Genomic DNA, 20,634 nt, shown 5'->3' with positions numbered 1-20,634 from the left:
AGACGTGTGTGTGCGTGTGCGTGTGTATGAATCACTGCCTCCTGCTACAGCTGGTGATTCCTTGAGCAGGGCCTATGAAGCACAAGCAGATCTGTTTACACACTGGGGAGGGGGGGGGGTTAAAGTGCAGAGGGAAGATATTGTTATGGGGGGTGGAGGGGGTATGTTCTCAAAGTGGCAGCCGGTGGACAACTTGTATAAACAGTAGTATGTTTATTTATTTTCTGGAAAATACAAATGACAAACTAAAAAAGAAAAGAAAGGTACAAATGTAGAAACACTGAGAGGCTTACCTGCCCCGACTGCTGCTGCTGCTCACTCACACACTGACAATCCAACTTCATGTTCTTTATACTATGTGGACCGACAACAGTGATGGACTGAGCCGGACACTATTTATGTTTTATGGATACTTGTGAAACACTTTCAGCGCGTTTCACGAGGGTCATGGTGCAGAAAGCCGCAGTCTCTGGCAGTTCCGGGAAAAAACCTCTCTATCTCCGGTATACAACGTGGCCTCGCCGTGCAGTTGTTATCCGTATGTTACTAACACAACCCTGTACACTACGTCCTGTATCATCTCACACCCCCGTACACACCTTTTTATCAGCTGTGATGGTCATGAGGCAAGATTAAAGTCAAATAAACCCAGTCGCAAGTCTTAGAAGAGCTTTGAATGTCCACTTTCCATATTTTGTTTTACATCCAATTGAAATGGTTAGTTACCCGCCACTGTGCCCGGTTGAAAGGACAAACCATAGGGGCCTCAGTTAGAATGGTTAACCGCCCGCTCCGTTTAGTTTCATCCTGCTCCATTCAGGATTTTTAGCTCTCTGTCCAGCGGGGATGTGAGTTTCCAGCAATTATAAAGTTTGCAGTTTTTTTTTCCATTCCCATTTCGGAGGATACAGACTTCCTGTTTTGTTCCTGTTGAAATCCTCGGCCCCCTCCTCCCCCTCCCCCTGAATTTGCCCCGGGAAGGTTCTCAGCTGACGAGCACGCCCTCCTTGGCGGCGAGACGCTGCCGGTGTACGTGGTCCTGCTCTAGTTCCTCGTGGCTGGGGTGCCAGAGCCGCGACAGGATGCGCTCCATGTTCAAGGCGTGCATTGTGTGGGAGGGCATGACGCCGCGGTGAACCTGATACAGAGCAAATGTTACAAAATGACAATAGATCAAATAAATCTACAAAGAAATGAACAAATACGGCAACAAATTCAAATTGTAGGTGTCCAAGAAGAATTCAGCATTATGACCAAGGTGAGCACGTACAAGACCCAGACACAAACACTGTTCTTTAATTCTAGAGAGACTCAGACTCGCTACGGAGACCATAAACAGTTTGACATAGAAATGCAAACAAGTGTGCTGAGGCTCAATGGTCTCTGTGCAATGCTAAAGTCAAGCTTCTTCTTCTCGATTGAAATATTCTGGATGTCATAACGTTTACATAAATAATACAGTTTGTTAAAGGTTAAAACACATCTATATATATAGCAAATCCCCACCACTTGTATGAAGCCTCCACCAAATGTGTGCACTTGAATTTGACTTTCAAGTGTGTCAACAAAAGTTCAGAGAAATCAAATCAAAGGCATTGAAAAGTAGCATTTCTCTGACCTGCAAAGCCTCCAGGAGATCGAACATGCTGATTGGAGGGAGGGGAGCGGGGAGACTGTCAGCGGAACAAGCCAATAGGTGAACGGCTTGTTGCTCTGCCTCGTCCGGCGACACTTGAGGTGGCGGACCGGCAGGGAGAGAAGCGCTTGGAGGTGGGCTGGAAGCAAAACATACAAACAAAACAGGATGAGTTCATAATGACACCAAAACAAACTAGGCCATGTGATTTCCGTCATATTAAAGCTGCAGTTTGGCTTATTGGCTGATTGTCCCTACCATTCAGTCACGCTCTGGTAAGCTGCTAGGCTGTTTTTCAGATAAGGCTGCGGTGTGACGTCGCTGCCAAACGCGTAGGGGAAGTGGCCGTCTCGTAACCGATATGACTTTCTCCGGGTGATGACAGCCGTCAGGACATCTTTCAAGTGGTGCTGAAATAAATCAGAGCATTAAGTCGAGCTTTACTTAAAGCGAGGGACAAACACAGCTGCCAGACATACTTGTGATCCGAGGCAAATAAGTGTCTCTCTCTCTCTCTCATTTAGGCCCCTTCATTGTTACACAACACAGCACAGATGAAGAGTACTAACACCACCACCTTGTCAAGAACCTTTAGCTGTATATTAAACCAGTAGAACCATTAGATTTCAATACCAAAACTGTCATACAGCATTTTTATAGAAACCTATATTAAACACAAAGGTTTGTCAAATTGCTTCTTCCTGGCTGCACAGAAATTCCCGCAGATGGCTATTTTCTTAATAAAAAGCAATACACAGATGGCTGTTTTGATAACAGAAAACAGCTATCAGTTGCCCAAAATGGGATTATACCAGATGCATCACTGGGAATGGTATTTCAGAATAAAAGCCCTGGTAGTGTGGTGGTCCTGTTTGTTCGTTTGTTTGTTTCTGCATATCCTTGTTCCTATTCCAGTGAGTGTAACTTCTGTGTTACTTCTAATGAATACCAACATACTGTATAGACACACAGAGTAGTGACCATTACACACACACACAACAAACTTTTATCAACACACACCTCCAACGCAAAGACCATGGCGCTGACGGTGTCCTCTGAGACGTTATCCAGGCCCAGCTCAAAGGCCGTCACCATCATGCGAGCCTCCAGCTGACCCCTGGTGGGCAGCAGCAGCGTGTGAGCGCTGAGCCGCAGCTCCTCTTCCTCTCCTCCAACCTCCCGTGGGCTGAATGGCTGGGCAGCGCTAAGAGGGTTCTGAGGCTGGAAACGATGCTGAAGACCAAAACAGAACATACAAACACCTGAGTGCTCCTGACGACAAGGCAACTGGAGAGGAATAAGAATGTAAACACTGATGAGTACTTACATCAAATTTCTGCCTCAAGGAGCATTTCTTCTTTCCTTTTGGTTTACCAGGCTTTGAAGCAGAGCCACCTTGCCACTGTAATGACCCTGCGCCCTCTGGAGGAAGAAAGCACACATAACGCTAGATGCATTGCTGAAATAAACAGACAGGCACTTAGGCAGCCAGACAGACAGGAAGGCAGACAGACAGGGTACAATACCTGGTGTGGAGACGATGATCTGGCAGCGTGTGAGAATGGCCAGGAGGAAATCATTATGAACATGTACTGTAAAAGAGGAACAAATGGAATACAGAATATTCAGCATTTTGTCAGGGAATGGACACCAGTTTGTACACATAAACAAGACGCAGGTTTCCTGTCTACTAACCATTCTCCTGTGCCAACAGACGGCGAGCCTCAACGTCAAACTCTTCCTTGCTGATCTTCTGTTTGAACCACAGCTTCAGGTTTGCCCAGTAACTGTGTAGAGGAAGAGATAAAACAAAGAATTGACAAAGGACAGATGGAATGATTGTGAAGATTTAGTATGTTTTTACTAGACTAGAAGATGTGAGGAGGGTGAGTCCTGAACTAGTTAAAGAACTCAGATAATGTGTAAAGCAGCCCTGAAGAACTTTTAACCTCTACAGAGAACATTACTGCATTTGCCTTTATCCTCATAGCTCAAAGCTCATAAATTCTCAATCAACCCTAAACATAACAGTACTTCACAGAAGCACAACCAACATGTAACCTCTCAGGCTCGACTCTCTTTAGCTTTCTCTACCTTCCACCAAAAACAGACAAATAATAGTATAAAATCACATTTTTGTGTATGCGTTTAAGGTCAATGTTCCACTTTCAAATAACTTAGGCGCACAACTTATCAATCAATGCTCCTGTATTAATAAAAATGGTGAAACCACGCAACCAACATTACAATAAGGCTGAACTTCATGCTGGTAGAGTTAAACATTCGATGGAACACTTGCGTTAGTAGTTAGTAGTTAGTTTGTGTATAATCTGCCATTGAAAGCGCGTAATATTTGAATGTCCAAGTACTTCAACTAGTACTGGAGCTGCTACGTCTATTAGCAAGCTGCCACTTTCTCGCAGCATCCCAGCGTCAGAACTAAATGTTTGAGGCTGAAAGTTGAGGAGGTGAACACGAGACTTATAAACTACTTCATACTCACTGCTTGACATTCTCGCCGATAGCGTCAGTTAAATTTTTCTTTGCAATTTCAAGCTCGCTAGCATGGGCTGCCATTACGGTCGTCAAACGCATACGTACGTCATCATTCCGCGACAAACATGGGAAGCTAGCCCCTTTTCCCTTTCTAAATGGCACCAGCGCCACCTACTGCTGAATCCGGTGAACTTCAACACAAACAACCAAGAGCTTACTTGGAAAAAAGATAGATTGTATTGAATCTAAAATTCCAACATAACAAAAGTGAATTTAATTTATTTAATGGATGTTGGATATATGAACACGTTCAATACTTTATGTATATTGAAAATAGTGCCAATTTGATGTTTTAGAGAGTGTTGAGATTTTTTATTTTGACGTATTTATAAAAAAATAAAATGAATCTGCTTATTTAAGTAAAAACATAAACGGGCAATGTATACATTTATTGTTTATATACCATATGTGTGTCTATATGTTTATATTCAAAAGTGTATATACAGATAATGTGTTTATCTTAATAGAAATCTGAAACATTAGGTGACAACAATAATAGTTTGCTCCTATGGCAAACAAAACAATACAAACAAACCTATTTTGTCACTTCTGTAAGGAGCACAGCGACACTAACATGGTTTATGCCACAAGATGGCAGTAGAGAATGGACTAAAATGGACATTGGATGTCAATTGAGTGTGAAGATGTTTAGTTCCAGATTGAGCTGCTGTGGTTCTGTGTGGGCTGAGTTGACATGTAGTGTGTCAGATCTGATCAGTGTGAGCAGAATGTCACCCCAACAAACACTCAAAAATGCTTGTGGGTATAAAGTATTCTTTCCCATCTCCACACACGTATGATTAATGTTCATTATCAATGATCTCATCTTTTTATAGTTTGGTCCCTTTTCTTTTTATGACCTCAGTAGTTTGCTTCCAATACAAAGTCAGTGGAATGAAAATGATATAAAAACGTAATTTTATCTCTCACAAATCACATGGAAACTCGTCGCCCCAGTCAACGTCACTCTCACATCTGCAGCTAGTTTAACCGTAAAGAGTCTCAGCATTCCATAACAATCTCAGATTTATTATGAATGATTCATGTCTGATAACATGCATGTCAGTTATGTCATACACACCATCCAGATTTCCATGCTCTTGTTTCTATTTAGAGAATGATTTTGTTTTTGTCTTGTTGGTTTCGTTATTTTTATGTTTGGTTGTGTTTTGTTTGTGTGTGTGTGTGTGTGTGTGTGTGTGTGTGTGTGTGTTGAAATTGTGTTTTCTGATATCGTTATAACCCATTATTTTTGATTGTTCCTGTATGACATCATCAATGGACAATTGTTAGATATCCTTTGTTACGCTTTGCTACTAGTGGGGGGTCAAATTTCACACTGGTTGAACTTGACTTGATTACTTTTCAGCAAATTTACTTATGTGAGTGAATCTGAGAAGCCAAAATGTGGCTCACTCGCCTTGCGTTTGTACTTTGATGTAACTTCCTACAAGTTTTGAGACTTAACACTTTTATCATGTTTAACACATATTGCATATTCTATTTGCCATTTTTTTAAATGTGGAAAATAATAATAAGTATATCTTTACTTTCAAAACCATTATCATACAAATTAATATTTAATTATTTGCCATTGCTTGGGATAATTATGAATCATTTAATGTGTTATTCATTTATAACCTCTCTGCCTTTGTTTCTGAATTTTCCATTTAAGCAAAATCAATGCCAGGCGTATAAAATGACCAATATCCTTTGAACAGCATGCAAAACTTCTGTGTGGTTCATTCTCTTGTCCTCTGTGGCTCATTTGCTTACGCTCTCTTTGAGCATGTTTAGACTGGCTGGCAATTCTTTCATTGTTTTAACTATGGAACAAAAACACTGGGGTAGTTGGAGCAATAGGCCCTTTGGCCCCGTCTCCCCAGTCAGTTGTGAATCCTCAGGCTGGCCTGTGTGACTCATGCCATTCATCACAATGAGTGGAATTGTATATCCAGCACACACACAGTTAACTGTCATGTAGCCCTGTGTGTGAGTTCCTTCAGCTCTCTAACTCCCCAGTGTCCTGACATCATACTGTTTAGAAAAAGGATCCAATATATCTTAAGAGATTTCAAGGCTTGAGAGAAGAATCAATAAACGTTTCATGCCAAGCACATAAAAAAGGAAAACGACTTGAATTTTAGGCCCCTGATTGACACTAACGGACGTGTTTAACTCAATTCCTGTTCAAATGAAGTTGGAACATGAGGACGAGTAGCACACGTCTGAAATGTTCCCTTGTTTGTTATCTCTGGATTGTGTTCTCTGCTTAGGTTTACTTCTCTGTGCTATTCAAATAAATCTCATTAATCCTCTAGCTTCTGTGCTTCACGGCTAAATGAAATATCGCTCCGTTTTAGTGTCATGAGGCAGACGGAAACTCCAGCTGTCTGAGTGATTCTTCCCAGATTCAGAATGATCATCCATCTTAAACAAGTGTCTGTTAAGCTTTAACTCAGAGAGACACTTAGGAGTCACGGAGTTGTTTAACTATCACAGAGAAGACAGGCATTAGCTATAGTGCTTATTTTTAAAGCAAACAGCTCCATGTCCAGTGTGCTGATTTGTTGGTTGACACTAATAGAGCTTTTGTGGGCTAATGAGTCACTCTCACGGACATTCCCGACAGCAGATGTCTTTTAGCAAACATCAGCAAGCTGTGGAGCCAGCTTCTTCCAGAAATCTTCCAAGCTTGGTGCCATTTTGGTGGTAAACTTTGCAGACACTGAAGGTTCACTTTGTCACAAAGACGGCTTTCACCTCTGAAACCTCCAACCGTCCCCTAAGGACCACACCGCAGCGGCGTTCGGCCGTCCCCAGTTCGCTGGCCAGCAACCCGAGGTGGAATGGCGTGAGTGTGGTCCCTTTCACTGCAGCCAAGGATGTCACCTCCTCTGTTCCTACGTCTCACTGCTCTGGAGTTTGGCCTGTGTGGGCAAATCATGCATTTCCATACCTCCATGATGGTGTGTTCAATGTGAGGCCTCAGTGTGTGCTGGGCAGAGTTTCTGGAAGACTTTGGTTAGAGCTGGTGTGGTGACGGAGCATCTCACGGTGGTTACGCTTGACTTTTGAGAAGCAGATTTATGACAGAAAGGTGGCCTGTTTCAATCCCTGGACGGGCTGGGAAAGTGTGGGCATGAAGTTCAACCAATGCTGTCGTCACCCTCGACAACTTCAGGTGTCTATCAGCAAGCTACAGAGGACTGAGCTCCTCCAGTGAAGCGGCCCAGTGACCAACAGAAGACGACTGGATGGACTGGGCTTGGAACTGTGTGGGTCTGTACCAATGCAAAACACACTGCTGCTGTTAATAACCAGTCCTCAGACGGCTACAGGATCCTTATTGAAAGGGACATGTCAGACAAATATCCAAGTTCTTATTGCAACCTTTGAAATGCCTAAATTTACAAAATACATATTGGTCAACTTGTATTCCCACTGAGGGAAAACAGAGTTGTCTTTTTGAAACTACCGTAACTTTTGGGGGTTGGGTGAGTTTACCACAAGGAGAATTACTACCCCAGTTGTGGTTCATGTCTCTTGTTCCCAGTTGGAAGGGGTAATGGAGGATTTGGTTGCAGCAGGTAGGAAAGAGGAGGAGGGATCGTATCCATTATAGATAATAATGGCATTAACCTCAGAAAGCTGCTTGTTGATGACAAACGAATGACTCGGACTTCCTGTGGTGAAGCACAGAGACGAGGCATGTAGCTGAGCCAGACATGACCCGCTGACTCGTCCTTGTTCAGTCATCAAATGAAAATTGTTACCAGGTGAAGCGAGATGTCTTCGTGATGTGTTCATCTCATGAGACACCAACACCTGAAACCTTGAGAATATGGAGTCATATTTTCATTGACTCCAGTTTTCATTTTATTAAAAAAGAAAAGATTTGAACTGATGATAATCTTGACATTTCAAGGTCTTGTTTGTTGTTTACAGAGTGTAAAGAACATGACATCCATATGTGGAAACATTTTCTAAAATGAGGTCAAGGAGAATGTTTTTGAATTGTTTTTAAATGAAATGTAGAATACATTTTCAATACTTATTTCTACAATTTTGTCTAGGGTTTGGTTTTTCTATTTTTTAATAATTATTTATTTCATTTTTCCCCTTAAAAAGGTAAATAATTTATAATATTAAACATATCATTAATCTACATGTTGACTAGGATGACAAATTCAATTTTTTCAAATTCTTTGAGCTTGAGGGATTTGTTTCCCCCATAATTCTACATTAGTTTTTCTAGAATCTACGTTTTACTAGACATAGGTAGCAAGCAGGCCGGTGTTTGACTTTAAAGGGTTAAACACCGACAAGCTTTAGATTTTTAGTAGAAAACCTTTTACTGTTACTATCAGCCTAAATCAGCTTTGGAGAAAAACAAAGTAGCGACTTTGACTGTTTCACGTACAGCTAATTACTCACACACACAGCTGGAGTGACCTGATCTCAGCAATGTGCCCAACCAAACAAGTCATATACTTACTGTGTATTGGGTAACAGCATAAATCATTATGGCACATGAACAAAGCTTCTTCTAAAAACTGTAAAAACGTCCCCTTATGTGACCCTGATTTTCCATGTTATTCACTGTTAACTTGTATGAGAACACTGTGAGTCATCTGTCAGAGCTCTGTAGGGCTGTTAAACCTAACATTATACCATAATACAAATTTATGATGGCACTGTTTTGCTCAGGAATGTTGAAAGTGTCCAGTCTGCTTGCACCACCATCCCAGATTTATGTTCTACTGCTTTGTTAAAGAAAGTTAAAGAGCTGGGTGTGATGGCCGTTGTGGTCAAATCAGCAAAAACAGTCCAATATGTGGGTCTATTTTCAGCTGTGGGACCAAAGGCTGCTGTGCTTTCATGTGTGCTGTGGATGCAGCATTGTTGCTCAGAGGAGACCCAGCAGTGGGTTAGAAACCCCCCTTAGCTCTCCTCTGGGATGGTTTCCCCATAAGGATGCAGCCTTCCCCTTTCCTCCACACTGGTGATTAAAGACTTCAGGGACCCGTGACTCTTTCAATGAAAGATTTTTTTTTTCAAACACACACAGTTCAAGCACATTTGTGTGGAAAGAATGTAAATTTCTCTGTATTTAAAAGGAAGAGGGGGGGAAAATAACTTGGAAATTTGGACAGATTCCATCCCAGTCCATCCCCTCCCCTCTCTTTTCCTTCCTCTCCCCCTCTCTCTCTCTCTCTCCCTTGATCTCTCCCTCTCTCTCTCTCCCTTTTCCTCCATCCTGTCTGGCTTTGAGCAATGTGTTTCTTGTTGTCTGTCCCACCGCCTATAACTCTCAACACGCTTGCTCGGCATTTTTTTCGTGCCCTAAAACCGCTCGAAAAAACATAATTCCATCTCCTCTCCCTACAATGCGTGTTTTCTCCCGACTCATACTGAAATTTAATCAACAGTAAAATGAGAAAAACATATAACAGCAATTTCCATACGTTATCTGCCCTGTAAGCACACTTTAAGAATGATTGTCATATATACAGTGGAGAAACTTAGCTCTCTGTTTGTTCTACGGGATCATTTACTGCTCCCTCAGGACACCTGGTCCATTTCACTGTTATTATAGTTAATTGTACACATAAATTATCATTTCTGGACATATGCACATACAGTATAAAGGTCAATATGAGTGCAGGGAGGGAACATGAACTCAGCACTGATTTTGTTTACTCAAATGGACGGAACACCTTCATTTCTCTTTCACTTTTTACAGTGTTAGGTCTTAGAATTTTCAGTATTACAGTAGATACGGAGGCATATAACTCTAAATACGTATCAGCAAAACGTCTTTTCCAGCTCCCAGCACTATAGCAAAACTTAAATAGCATGTACGACTGTTTCCGCCAGACGTTTTTCTTGGCGAGGTAGGAAGACCAGCTTTTTTAGATCCTGACGCTGAGAATTATTTAAAAAATTAATACCAATGAAACTTTTTGAAGGATGTGGCGCCTCCTGTCCACAGGGTGGCCCACTAATGAGGAAAACACACCTGTTTCTTAGCTCGCTTAGCTATTCCACTTGATAAACTGCACAGGCGGTTATTCTTAATTTCCCTTCACCATCAAAAGATATTTGGTGGTTAAAGGAGCTGCGTGACTTTTTAAATAATTTTCTATGTGTTCAAATATTTATGTTGTAAAAAAAAAGCACAATGTTCATGAGTCCACGCCTGTTGGCTGGTATGTCTCTGTTTGTGTAGGTGAAACCCACATCCACATTGTGTCTGGGCCGTGTACGACCCTCTAATCAACCAGTTACTATTGACATATACAGTTCTGATTTTAGAATGAGGTTCAAGTTTCCCTCTCCTCCGTGGCTGCACCTGCATTGTCCAGCCTCGTGAAATCTCCTCAGTCTATAGGCCGGATCAGAATGCGCACAGCCTTCATGGAGTAGAAACCGCCACCGTAGTCGGCCCAGAAGATCCCATCTTGGAATTTGCTGCGGTAGACTCCTCCATTGTACCAGACACCATTGAGATTGGCTTGACCACAGGCGTTGTACCACCAGCCTCCTTTATGGAAATGAGCGCAGTTGCCTATGGTGGAGGTTAAAGAAGAAGAAGTGATGGTCAGTGAAAGAAATTACAAGTGAACAAATTGACTAACTAACTAACTAAATTGCATCGTAAACCAGTCCCCAAATCAAATTTCTGTGTTGGGACCGTCCATCTTCTTGTTGGAATATAACTGGGGGAAGCAATAACATTTCAGTATACTATATTTATCCATAAATATTCATATTTATTCAACGTATCACAGTATTAGGAGCTTCTGCCCATTGAGGAAATACATGCAGAGGTGTGGTACAACTGTTACTTAATGTGAGCACGGTGTATAGATACATCATATTAATGTTTAAAAATATTTCATTTATTGCCTTAATTGGAGTAAAATCAAAGTTTTAATGTGCATCAAAACACACTGAGTAATTGAGTTAACTAGAGCAAAGTGTCCTTCTGGCAAATTCCCACTCAGCCCCAGCCTCCCCTCCCCCTCCCCCTCCTTCCTCCCCCCTGCCCCACCCATTACAAACACCCTCTGGGCTTTTCCACCTTTTCTTGGCGACCCTCCTGTAATATCCTCCCCCCCTGATAATTAACCCCCTTCACCCCAGCCAAACCAATTACCCCAACATGTTCTCAAAATAGTGTGTGTGTGTGTGTGTGTGTGTGTGTGTGTGTGTGTGTGTGTGTGTGTGTGTGTGTGTGTGTGTGTCAGTTAACTGTGACTTCATTCATGATTCTCAAAGAAGTGTGTATGTCAAAAAAGTCATTGACAACTGTGACATCATTCATGATATCATCCATGTCTCTCATCTCCCTCTACTATAGTTTGTTGATGCAAATATAACATAAAAAAAAATGCAATGGACATGTTGAGCACCATATGCACATGTTTCTATTACACATCATGGATAAATGGCCAAAATAACCTGATGTACAGTATATTATCTCTATTATAGTATCAATTAAACAGCTCCTGAGGACTTGGAGGGCGGCTCGAAAAGGTTTTGTTCAGCTTTACTCAGCATGAACTAAGGTCTTCACAATGCGTTTCCAGTGGTGTTAAATTTTCCACAATCAGTCTTCTGAATCACCAATGTGTTGCTAAATACACTGCCTGCATGAAGAGCCCCGGGAGGCTCCAAAGCTCCACTGGAAATAGTATACGGTTCCTGTTTGGAACGTAGTGAGGAAATAGATGGACAGTTGGTTTTCGGGAATGCCTATAGATAGAATTTGGGTGGAAAATCCCATTTAAAATAGAGACTATGGACCATATAAAAGGCTACCATACATAAGAACCTGGAGTTTCATCTACCTGAGAAAGCATCCTTGTCCCGGTCTAGAGTTGTGAACTGTTTGCCGTTGTGGCTGCTGAGCGAGTCCCCGGCGTTGCCCTGGTAGGTTCCCAGCCTCAAACGGTATCCCTCACTCTCCGGCTCCAGGTGGAAACTACTATACTGTGCGTACACCTTCTTCCCCATCCAGTCTTCCAGCTCCACAAGCAGCTTGTAGTCCCCCTGCCTTCCCAGGTTGTAGATGCCTTCCAAGCCCAGCCAGTATTCCCCGTCGATGTTGCCAAAGCCACTCTGTGTCACAGTGAGATTAAAAAGGAAGGTTAGAAGATAGATCACAGAAAATAAGGAGAGATGTTTCTGATGTGGTAGTCTGTGGAGTTTAGAAACATGAGAATTGTTTAGGAACGAAGATGCTGTGGGATTGTCTCTGTATGTACAACTGCCTTTTCTTTTTGATCATGTTTGACCATAATAGTTATGACAAATAACAAAGCTTCAAACTAAGGGCGGGAGCGCTGTGAGCTGTGAGTGCCACACAGTCTTTGAAATTCCTAAGATAGACAAGTTATAGAATTTATGATGGAAAACAAGAATCCAGTGGTTCATCGTTTCAAACCCCGCAGCTCTCTTGGATCATAGTTAATGGCAAGACCGGTGTGTGCGCTTGTGCTGAATAACCACGAGCAATCTACGTCTGGCCGAGTGCCTCCAGAACACTTCGTAGAGAAGGTTGTGGTTCGTGATTGTGGATTAACTGGTTGAGCCAGCAGATGATGAATGATGTAGGGTTTCAGTTAGGGGCCTCCTCTCTGGTGCTCACTTTCTGTGTGTGTGTGTGTGTACATGTGGTGGCTTTGTGGGAGAGCACAGAGGCAAATCAATTCTGAAGAGAGCAATTTAGCTTCCAGTTACACATGCACAAGCCTGGCCAGGGTGAATGGAACACTGAATCGCCAAGGCTGCCAACAGTGATATACTCCATCTCGTTCTTACAGAAAAAAAGAAGAGAAGCTTTGATGAGTGGGCCTATATGGTGTGGTAGCTGTTAGCCAACCAGCCATCCATCCAGGAAGGCAGCATAGTAGTAGCGGTTTTGGAGAGAAACGTCTGCAGATTGAGCAGTGGAACATACCTTCCTAGTGGGCCATCTAATGTTTCATAATGGGAATTTCAAACCAAATGACCTTGGAGGAATAATGCTGCTGACAGGGCGTTATATTTTACAGTAAGTGAAAACACAAGGATTCTGGCCGTCGGAAATATTCCCAAAGCACCCAGATGGCTCCTCCTGATAGCTCATATAACGCGCCACTGTTGTCTCTAGATGAGCCAAACATTCTGAGGTTGACAGAAGACAGGCCAGGAGGATAAAGAAAAATGTGCAGTGGAAATGTTATTTTTGTTGTCACCTTGTAGCTTTCCCAGTTCCTGAAGAAGTTTACCGATCCGTCTCTTCTGCTCAGGATAACGGTCCAGCCCCCGTTGTCTATATCCTGTTCGCACCAGGCCTGCACGGGCCGCTCGGCTTCGTCGGGTCTGATCAGGTACATGCCGCTGGTGCTGTGGCCAGCTTCCTGCGCCTGGAGACAATCTCGGAATGGTCCTGAAGTAACAAACAGTCAGACACGAAGGGAGGCAGTAGAAGAGAAACACAAGGACAAGCAGTAAGACACAGAGATAAATGCGTCGATACGTTTATTAGATACTTTTCCGGGGCACTAAAATCAGCTTTATAAGACATTAAGGTAAGTTTACACGATGAGGAAACAATTAATGTGGCTATTTCAACTAAAAGAGACGGAGAACAGAAGCCAACTGGGCACGGAGGAAGACGAGAGGCAGACAGAAAGTCAAGCCAGCAGACACAGTAATTAAAAACACACGGATGTAGGCCAACAAAGGCTCTCTGTGTCCTCTGAACAGAACAACAGAGGGAGAACGGCGCTAATTCAGTCGGTATATAGGGTCAATCCAATGAACCAAAGAGATATATTGTTAACCAACTTTGTAAATGGTTTGTGGCTGTGCTTTTAAGAGATTTCTGAATTACAAGCCCATGTGTGGCAGTGAGTTTATTTAATGGGAGAATAATCCCCGCCCGGTTAATCATATACTATAGGTCACCCACGGTACGGTTATGAAGTATACCAGAAGTGCTCCTACTTTGTGGTTTCTAGGAACATATCATGCCTGCCTGGGGTTTGTCTGTGTCTCACATGCAATGGAACAGTCTTGTAAAGGATCATTTTCATACACATCAGCCCTGAAATCCTACACACTTTATTATTCTTGGGTGAGGGCAAACTAAATGTGTCAGGAATTTCAGTTGATGAGCAGAATCGCACCGCTTAGGTCTTTCTTTCTTTCTTTGCTTTAGGTCCCCAAACTTCACTCAGACATTACAACATTTTTATTTCCATCATAGCTCGTGTTCTTTCCAGCTGAATTTGCAAATCTTGGTGCCTTTGAAAATTAGGCCACAGGCCCACCTGCAGCCTTATTTAAAGTCAGGGATCTTTGCTTTGTTATTGTTGGCCTCAACTGTTCATGACTGCTCTACTGTGTGTGCTAGGGATATCAACTTATTGAACAAATTAATGGATGGATAGATGGATGGATGGTGTATGGGTGAACAGATGGATAGAGGAAAGAATAAATAACTCGCTCGCTCACTCACTCACTCACTCACTCACTCACTCAATCACTCACTCACTCCCACCCTCACTTCCTCCCTCCCTCACTCACTCCCTCACTCCCTCACTCCCTCACTCCCTCACTCACTCACTCACTCACCTTCAGCACTGAAGTTTCTGGATGGAGGTTTCTGAGCTTCCAGGGTGGTGCTTGTGGGAGAAGGCCCAGAGCGAGAGCCTCTTTCCCGGGCAAACGCTCGGCTGTGGTCCCTCTGGATCTCATTGGTAAAACGTGGGACATTGACAGGAATGTTTTCCGGCACCACCTGCACCAGTGGGGGGCCCAGAGGTGGCTGCTCGTGCCTCCGGCTGTACACCTGCATACACCTCTCTTCCAGTGCCCCAATTATCACTGATTGGTTGTTTACCACAGCAGACAAGGTGGCATATTTGGTCTCCAATTCCCTGTAACGGGAGGCCAGGCGAAGTGACTCTGTTGTGGCGTTTAGGATGCGCGTCTCTAGCTGCGCCAGCTCCAGTGAGTTGTCCCTCTTCCTGATGATTTCATGCAGCAGCTGCATGTAGAGTTGGGTTACCCTGGAGTTCATGTTCCTGCTCTCTTTCCTCAACAGTTTCATCTCGTTTACTAAGTTGCCATCGACATCAACCACCAGCTTTAGTGTTTCCATCTCCCGGCGTTGCTTTGACATCAGGTCTCGGACTGAAGCCACATCCAGGCGGGTCACGCGGTCCTTGTCGGTTGAATAACCTCGGGCGGCACAGATGGGGCCTGTGATCTTTTGCTCAGGGACCAGGAAGGTGTAAGAACACTTTTTAGCCTCACCGCTGGTATCTGGAGCTCTTCGTATCCGGGAAAGGAGGGGGTGCTTGGTGTGAGCATCACTCCTACTCCAGAGAGAAAGGCCAACCAGGAAGAACAGGCGCCAAATTCCAGGTCCCATAGTTCCTCCTCTGTTTATCACCAAACAAACTAAATGTCTAAAAACAGAAAAGTGCAGGCTTTACTTAATTAAGTCCAAGTATTTGTTATTCTACCCATTATTGCCATTTCCTATTGAACAAATCATTGGTAGACTACACAGTATTGCAGATGTTTTCCTTTCCTCTCTCCCCTAATCCAGTAGAATCCTATAGATCTCTGGTCACTTTGCGGTGGAGTCAGAACCGTGACATCCACCCACCACAAATCTGTTATCGCATCTCATGTTCTCAATGCATTCCCTCATGGCTTCTCTTTCATTACGACCCTTACCACATCTGTATCAGGTATCTGGGTGTGTGCGCATGCAGGGATCTGTTTTTCATATTTCTGGAGATCTCCTACTCAGACACCCCTGCCCTATAACCCTTGAGCATACCTACACTGAAGAATTTAGTTCCCTAAAATAGGAAAACATCCACTGCCAGGTCAATGCAAGAATGAGCAAACTATCAGAAATCAGCAGGTGTTTTTCATTTCATGCTATTTTTCTTATAAATGCAAATTTTGTGGTGAATGAAAGAATTTGAGCAGTGGCAGCAGGAATCCCTGTTTTATGAGTAATGTCTTTGGACGCTATTTTTGGAAGGACGGTGTGCGTTTTGATTTTATTAGTACTGACAGCACAACAAATAGAGCAGCAGTGGGAAACACTAAAAACTGCACGCTTAGTGAAAAAGCCCTCCTACCATATTCAATATCGAGGCCTGGCTCTAGAAATGGAGCACACCTTGAGCCAACTTAAGACTGATCTTAGCGCCATGGCCAAATCCAGCCAGAAGGCAGTCTGGAGGATATTCGACCAGGGAGGTTTAATAACCTTCATCTAACACTTCTCACAGACACACAATCACCCACTTCATATCTGCGCTCATCACAACAAATCCTCAGATTTAAACAGATGCCAAGAAGGCAGAACTAAATGAGTCTAAGACAGAGACAGCGAGGGCTTTGAATCATTTCTGTGGTCTCTATTTGATGTTTAGTTGCACTGAAGAGTCCCGACCACAGTTAATGGGATAGATCCCAGAGCATTACCTAAGCCCAAACTGCTGCTGTAGCATAATAGAACCCTTTTATCATTGTCAAAGCAGAAAAACATGCTTGCCTCAAAGAAAACACATGATATCAGGTTCTTGTGTTTTCATAAAGCACAATGACTTACTGACAGAAAGAAAGTGTTTTGAGCCAAGATGACTTTTTAATAACGTTCTTTTGGCTTTAAAAGGTTTGAAAGCTGCTCCAAGGTCTGTATTTCAGTTTAAACATATGAAATACAAAGTTGCAGTTTGGTTTGTCTCAGATTGTAAACCATATGAAGTAGTGACGGTAAAGGAAGACGCCTTGTGTCAGAGCTCTAAAACACCTTGGCAGTGTCAGTCCATTAATATTACCCAGAGAGCACTTCTGCCTGTCTTTCCTTAATCACCGGTCAGCCGCCTCCAAAGTTTCGTCTTCATCGACCGGCCTGCATGGCTCCAAGCAGACTTTATGAATCTCGCAGACCCAACGGCTGACACGACTGACAGTGTTTACACAGAGGCTCGCTGTGCCTCTCAACCACGGCTGCGAATCTCATCTGCACTTATTACCACTGGGTTTCTCTCGTCGTTCACACCCTGCAGGCCTTCGTGGAGTCAGCCACACAGCAGAAATTTTTTGTTGACTTATTGAAAGGGTATTTTCTCCTCCCCTCTGCTCAAAAACAGCTTCTAAACCAGACTCAGCCACCTCATCTATATTAATGGAGCTGTTTGTAACCATACAGGTCAAACTCTGCGGTGGCTGGCTTTCCCAGCGCTGAGAAACACGAGGACAGCGCCAGTCGGCCCACTTATTCTAAGTGGCACCACTGACGTCTGATTTCCCATTGGTACAATCCTGAATTAAATAGATTTCTTTGTGTTAGAAACCACAAAAACTTTTTCCTTGGGAATCCCACAGAGCAGCGTTTATTTTCCCACAGTTTTTCCAACTTTATTTCAGCATTTCAACCAAACTGCAAATCATCAAATCCTTTCTATCCAGCCTGAATCTGCAGCGGCTTGTGATCTGGACCAGCTAGTTGTCTAGGACTTTGCAAATTAGCCCACAAGCTATTCTGATGGTGCCATTGATTAGGTCTGTCTACTAAGGGGACAAAGTTATGCAGGATCTTCGTACACAGTGCTTATCAGCAGGGAGTTTTGAAGGAAATAAGGAAAGTGATTAAGGAGTTTACATTAGAAATAATCATTTGTAACTAATTTCTAATGAAAAGAGGATTAGATCAACTTTAAATGTCTAAACTGGGAGACATTCATGGTCTTTTCTGATCTCTAGTGTCGCTGAAAAACTTGAATATTCTAAGGTCATGGTTCTATGTCACCAGTGGAATTCAGTCCCTTATATAAAGTGACTAAACACACATATGTCATGCCAATGTAACAGAAATCTAAATAGAATCTTACCAGCGTCTGTGGGTTCAGTCAGCAGTCTATGAGGAGCAGGTAGGATCATCCGTTGGCGTCTCAGTTGTGATTCCTTTGTAGGTTCATGCTCTCCATTTTTCTCTCCTCACTCTCAGTCTCCCTCTGCCGTCGGTCTCATTGAGACTGAGGGCCTGCACGCGGCGATGACACAAGCAAGCAGACGGCTAAGAGAACAGAGGAGGGTGGTGCATGCAGAGTGAGCAGTGTGAGGAGAGCTGGTCTGGCCCTGCCTCCTGCTCTGATGTCAGGACATTTAGGAAGAGTTGGCAGTTGCCAGAAGAACATTTGCTACTTTAAAACTTGCAGTGTAAAGAAAAATCTTTAGAAGTCTGGTGAGGTCATACTGGTAAGTGTAAAGGAATAGATAAACAATTAATCACAACAATCACACGTTTTTATTTGGCTTTTTATTTAGTTTTGTTCTGGCATATTTAGATTGATTGATGTTGAAGCAATTTAACACAATTATTTTCTTTAATTCTTTTTTTTGCCCCATTGTAGTACATTAAAGAAAAGTCTACAATCCCAAAGAAAACAAATTGCCAATCAGCACATGAGGAGGAATTTCAATTCAGAAATTTAAATATCCTCTTCAGTATTTCACAGATTTTTTTGGAGGCTCTCTCTTTTCTAACTTTATTTAATTTGCAGAATTCAGAAGCAGGTAATCGGAACGGTGAAGATTTGAATTTTAAAATGTGCTGAGGAAAGAGAAATGACGTGGAAGTTTAAGGGTTTGAGGGTCAATCACGCTCAAACACCATATAAGTTGAACTATCTTTTCCCTAATTCATGGCCATGACAGCAAGCTTGATATCTTTCCCACACCTTATACTGCGGAATGTGTTGTTGATGACATGCTCTCTCTCTCTCTCTCATCACCCCATCAGTCTCATTCATCCTAACTAAGTGAACTATTTGTCATAGTCTAGTTATTCTTCCTCACCAAGATGTGTTTTCTATCCCCTCTAATCTAATGATCGAGTGATTCTGGCCTTTCAGTAGCTTCAACATAGTAACAAGAGATCTGTTTTGGATGCATGCAGTTTTCCTACATTTGGTTAAGCTGTTTGTGTGTGTGTGTGTGTGTGTGTGTGTGTGTGTGTGTGTGTGTGAGTGTGTGTGTGTGTGTGTGTGTGTGTGTGTGTGTGTGTGTGTGTGTGTGTGTGTGTGTGTGTGTGTGTGTGTGTGTGTGTGTGTGTGTGTTCTGGAGCGATCCAAGAGCTATTGGCAGCTGTGTTTATTATGATTATAAGGACAATATGCAGAGGGCTTTGCAGAGAAGTAGAACGGCTCCGGGCTAAATGTTTTGGATTGAGATGGAGGCGCAGGCTTTGATGCATGGGGGGAATCTCTGTGGGGAAATGCTTCAGCGTGTGGGAGGACAGTTTGCTTGTGTGCAAAAGGAGCAGGACATTGAAAGTGTGGGAGTGTGAGCGTGCACGTTAAGGGTGATTGGTGCATGTATGAGAACATGTTTGTGTAATTGAGAGTGTGTCTCCAAGGTGGTCGGCTGTACATAGAGGTTATCCTCTCTGAATAGATGAGATATAGAACAGTGTGTGTCTGGTAGAAACTGGTACTGCTGGAAAACACTTTGGGAGCCAGTTCCCATCATGCCTGGAAATGAATTGTTCTTGGAAAAATCCTGCTCTTATTGAAAACTTTTAAAGATGAGAGAAGGCTGGAGAGTAATAGGTGATGACAACATACCAGTAGCCTAATATTATCTTTAGTTTCTGGAAATAACTGCTGTGTGGAGGAGTTTCTATATGATTGATAAAGCAAAGAAAAATCACAAACTAGGACTAACGTAACACATTTTACTCACTAATTGACAAATTTCTGATGAAGTTGGAGTCACACACTCACAGAAGGTCCTGGTTCAAAAACCAACTCTCTCACAACGTCGCCTTGTGGCTAGATTAATTACTACAGCCTCCTATAGATAGAGAGAGAGAGAGAGAGAGAGAGAGAGAGAGAGAGAGAGAGAGAGAGAGAGAGAGAGAGAGAGAGAGAGAGAGAGAGATAGACATAAGACATTTCAATATTAAATCCTAAATAATCTTTAATGAATAATAAATCAATAATTATATATTCTAAAAAATGTGAATGAAAATTTCCCGAATAATCTTTTTTATTTGCTCGTTAAATTTAGATATTTTCTGCACGCGCTCAAGCCTCTGACGTCATACAGCCTGGCCAATCAGAGGCGAGCAGGCAGTATTACACACTGGACGCTCAGCTGCGGTGAATGTAACTGAAGTGAAGTACACTTGTCATTTCTTACTGGCTCTTCTAGTGAATCATAGACAAGAATAGAAGTATTTTTAGTACAATCGCTAACAATGTTAACGCACTAATTAATCATCCACATTTGAGTTTTGTTTTTTTGTTGTTTTTCTGTCCTGTCGGCTGTTTGCTTGTCAGACATGGTGAGTTGGTTCTCAAAACACGCTCTTTGCTTTATTTTGATGCACTTGTCATATGTGCCAAAGTCAA

General features: G+C 42.7%; 2 protein-coding genes across 2 annotated transcripts; both read right to left on the bottom strand.

The window, feature by feature from the left end:
• Nucleotides 1-193: 193 nt before the first annotated feature.
• On the bottom strand, nt 194-4,245 carry tada1 (transcriptional adaptor 1). Its single transcript, XM_076162276.1, has 8 exons — nt 4,140-4,245; nt 3,332-3,423; nt 3,163-3,228; nt 2,964-3,058; nt 2,657-2,869; nt 1,895-2,046; nt 1,619-1,775; nt 194-1,138 (listed from the first exon to the last, which is right to left on the bottom strand). Exons 1-8 carry the CDS (start codon nt 4,229-4,231, stop codon nt 986-988), a joined length of 1,020 nt encoding a protein of 339 aa, XP_076018391.1. The 5' UTR covers nt 4,232-4,245; the 3' UTR covers nt 194-985.
• A 4,829-nt stretch (nt 4,246-9,074) lies between these two features.
• Nucleotides 9,075-18,243, bottom strand: LOC143009989 (angiopoietin-related protein 1-like). Its single transcript, XM_076162097.1, has 5 exons — nt 18,112-18,243; nt 14,822-15,660; nt 13,438-13,631; nt 12,049-12,319; nt 9,075-10,763 (listed from the first exon to the last, which is right to left on the bottom strand). Exons 2-5 carry the CDS (start codon nt 15,621-15,623, stop codon nt 10,576-10,578), a joined length of 1,455 nt encoding a protein of 484 aa, XP_076018212.1. The 5' UTR covers nt 15,624-15,660; nt 18,112-18,243; the 3' UTR covers nt 9,075-10,575.
• Nucleotides 18,244-20,634: the final 2,391 nt, after the last annotated feature.

The sequence above is a fragment of the Genypterus blacodes genome, unplaced genomic scaffold, assembly GCF_046128005.1.
Source record: "Genypterus blacodes isolate CSIRO-AG114 ecotype Tasmania unplaced genomic scaffold, CSIRO-AGI_Gbla_v1 ptg000120l_1, whole genome shotgun sequence".
Lineage (NCBI taxonomy): Eukaryota > Metazoa > Chordata > Actinopteri > Ophidiiformes > Ophidiidae > Genypterus > Genypterus blacodes.
This window is presented reverse-complemented; position numbering and strand designations above follow the sequence as displayed.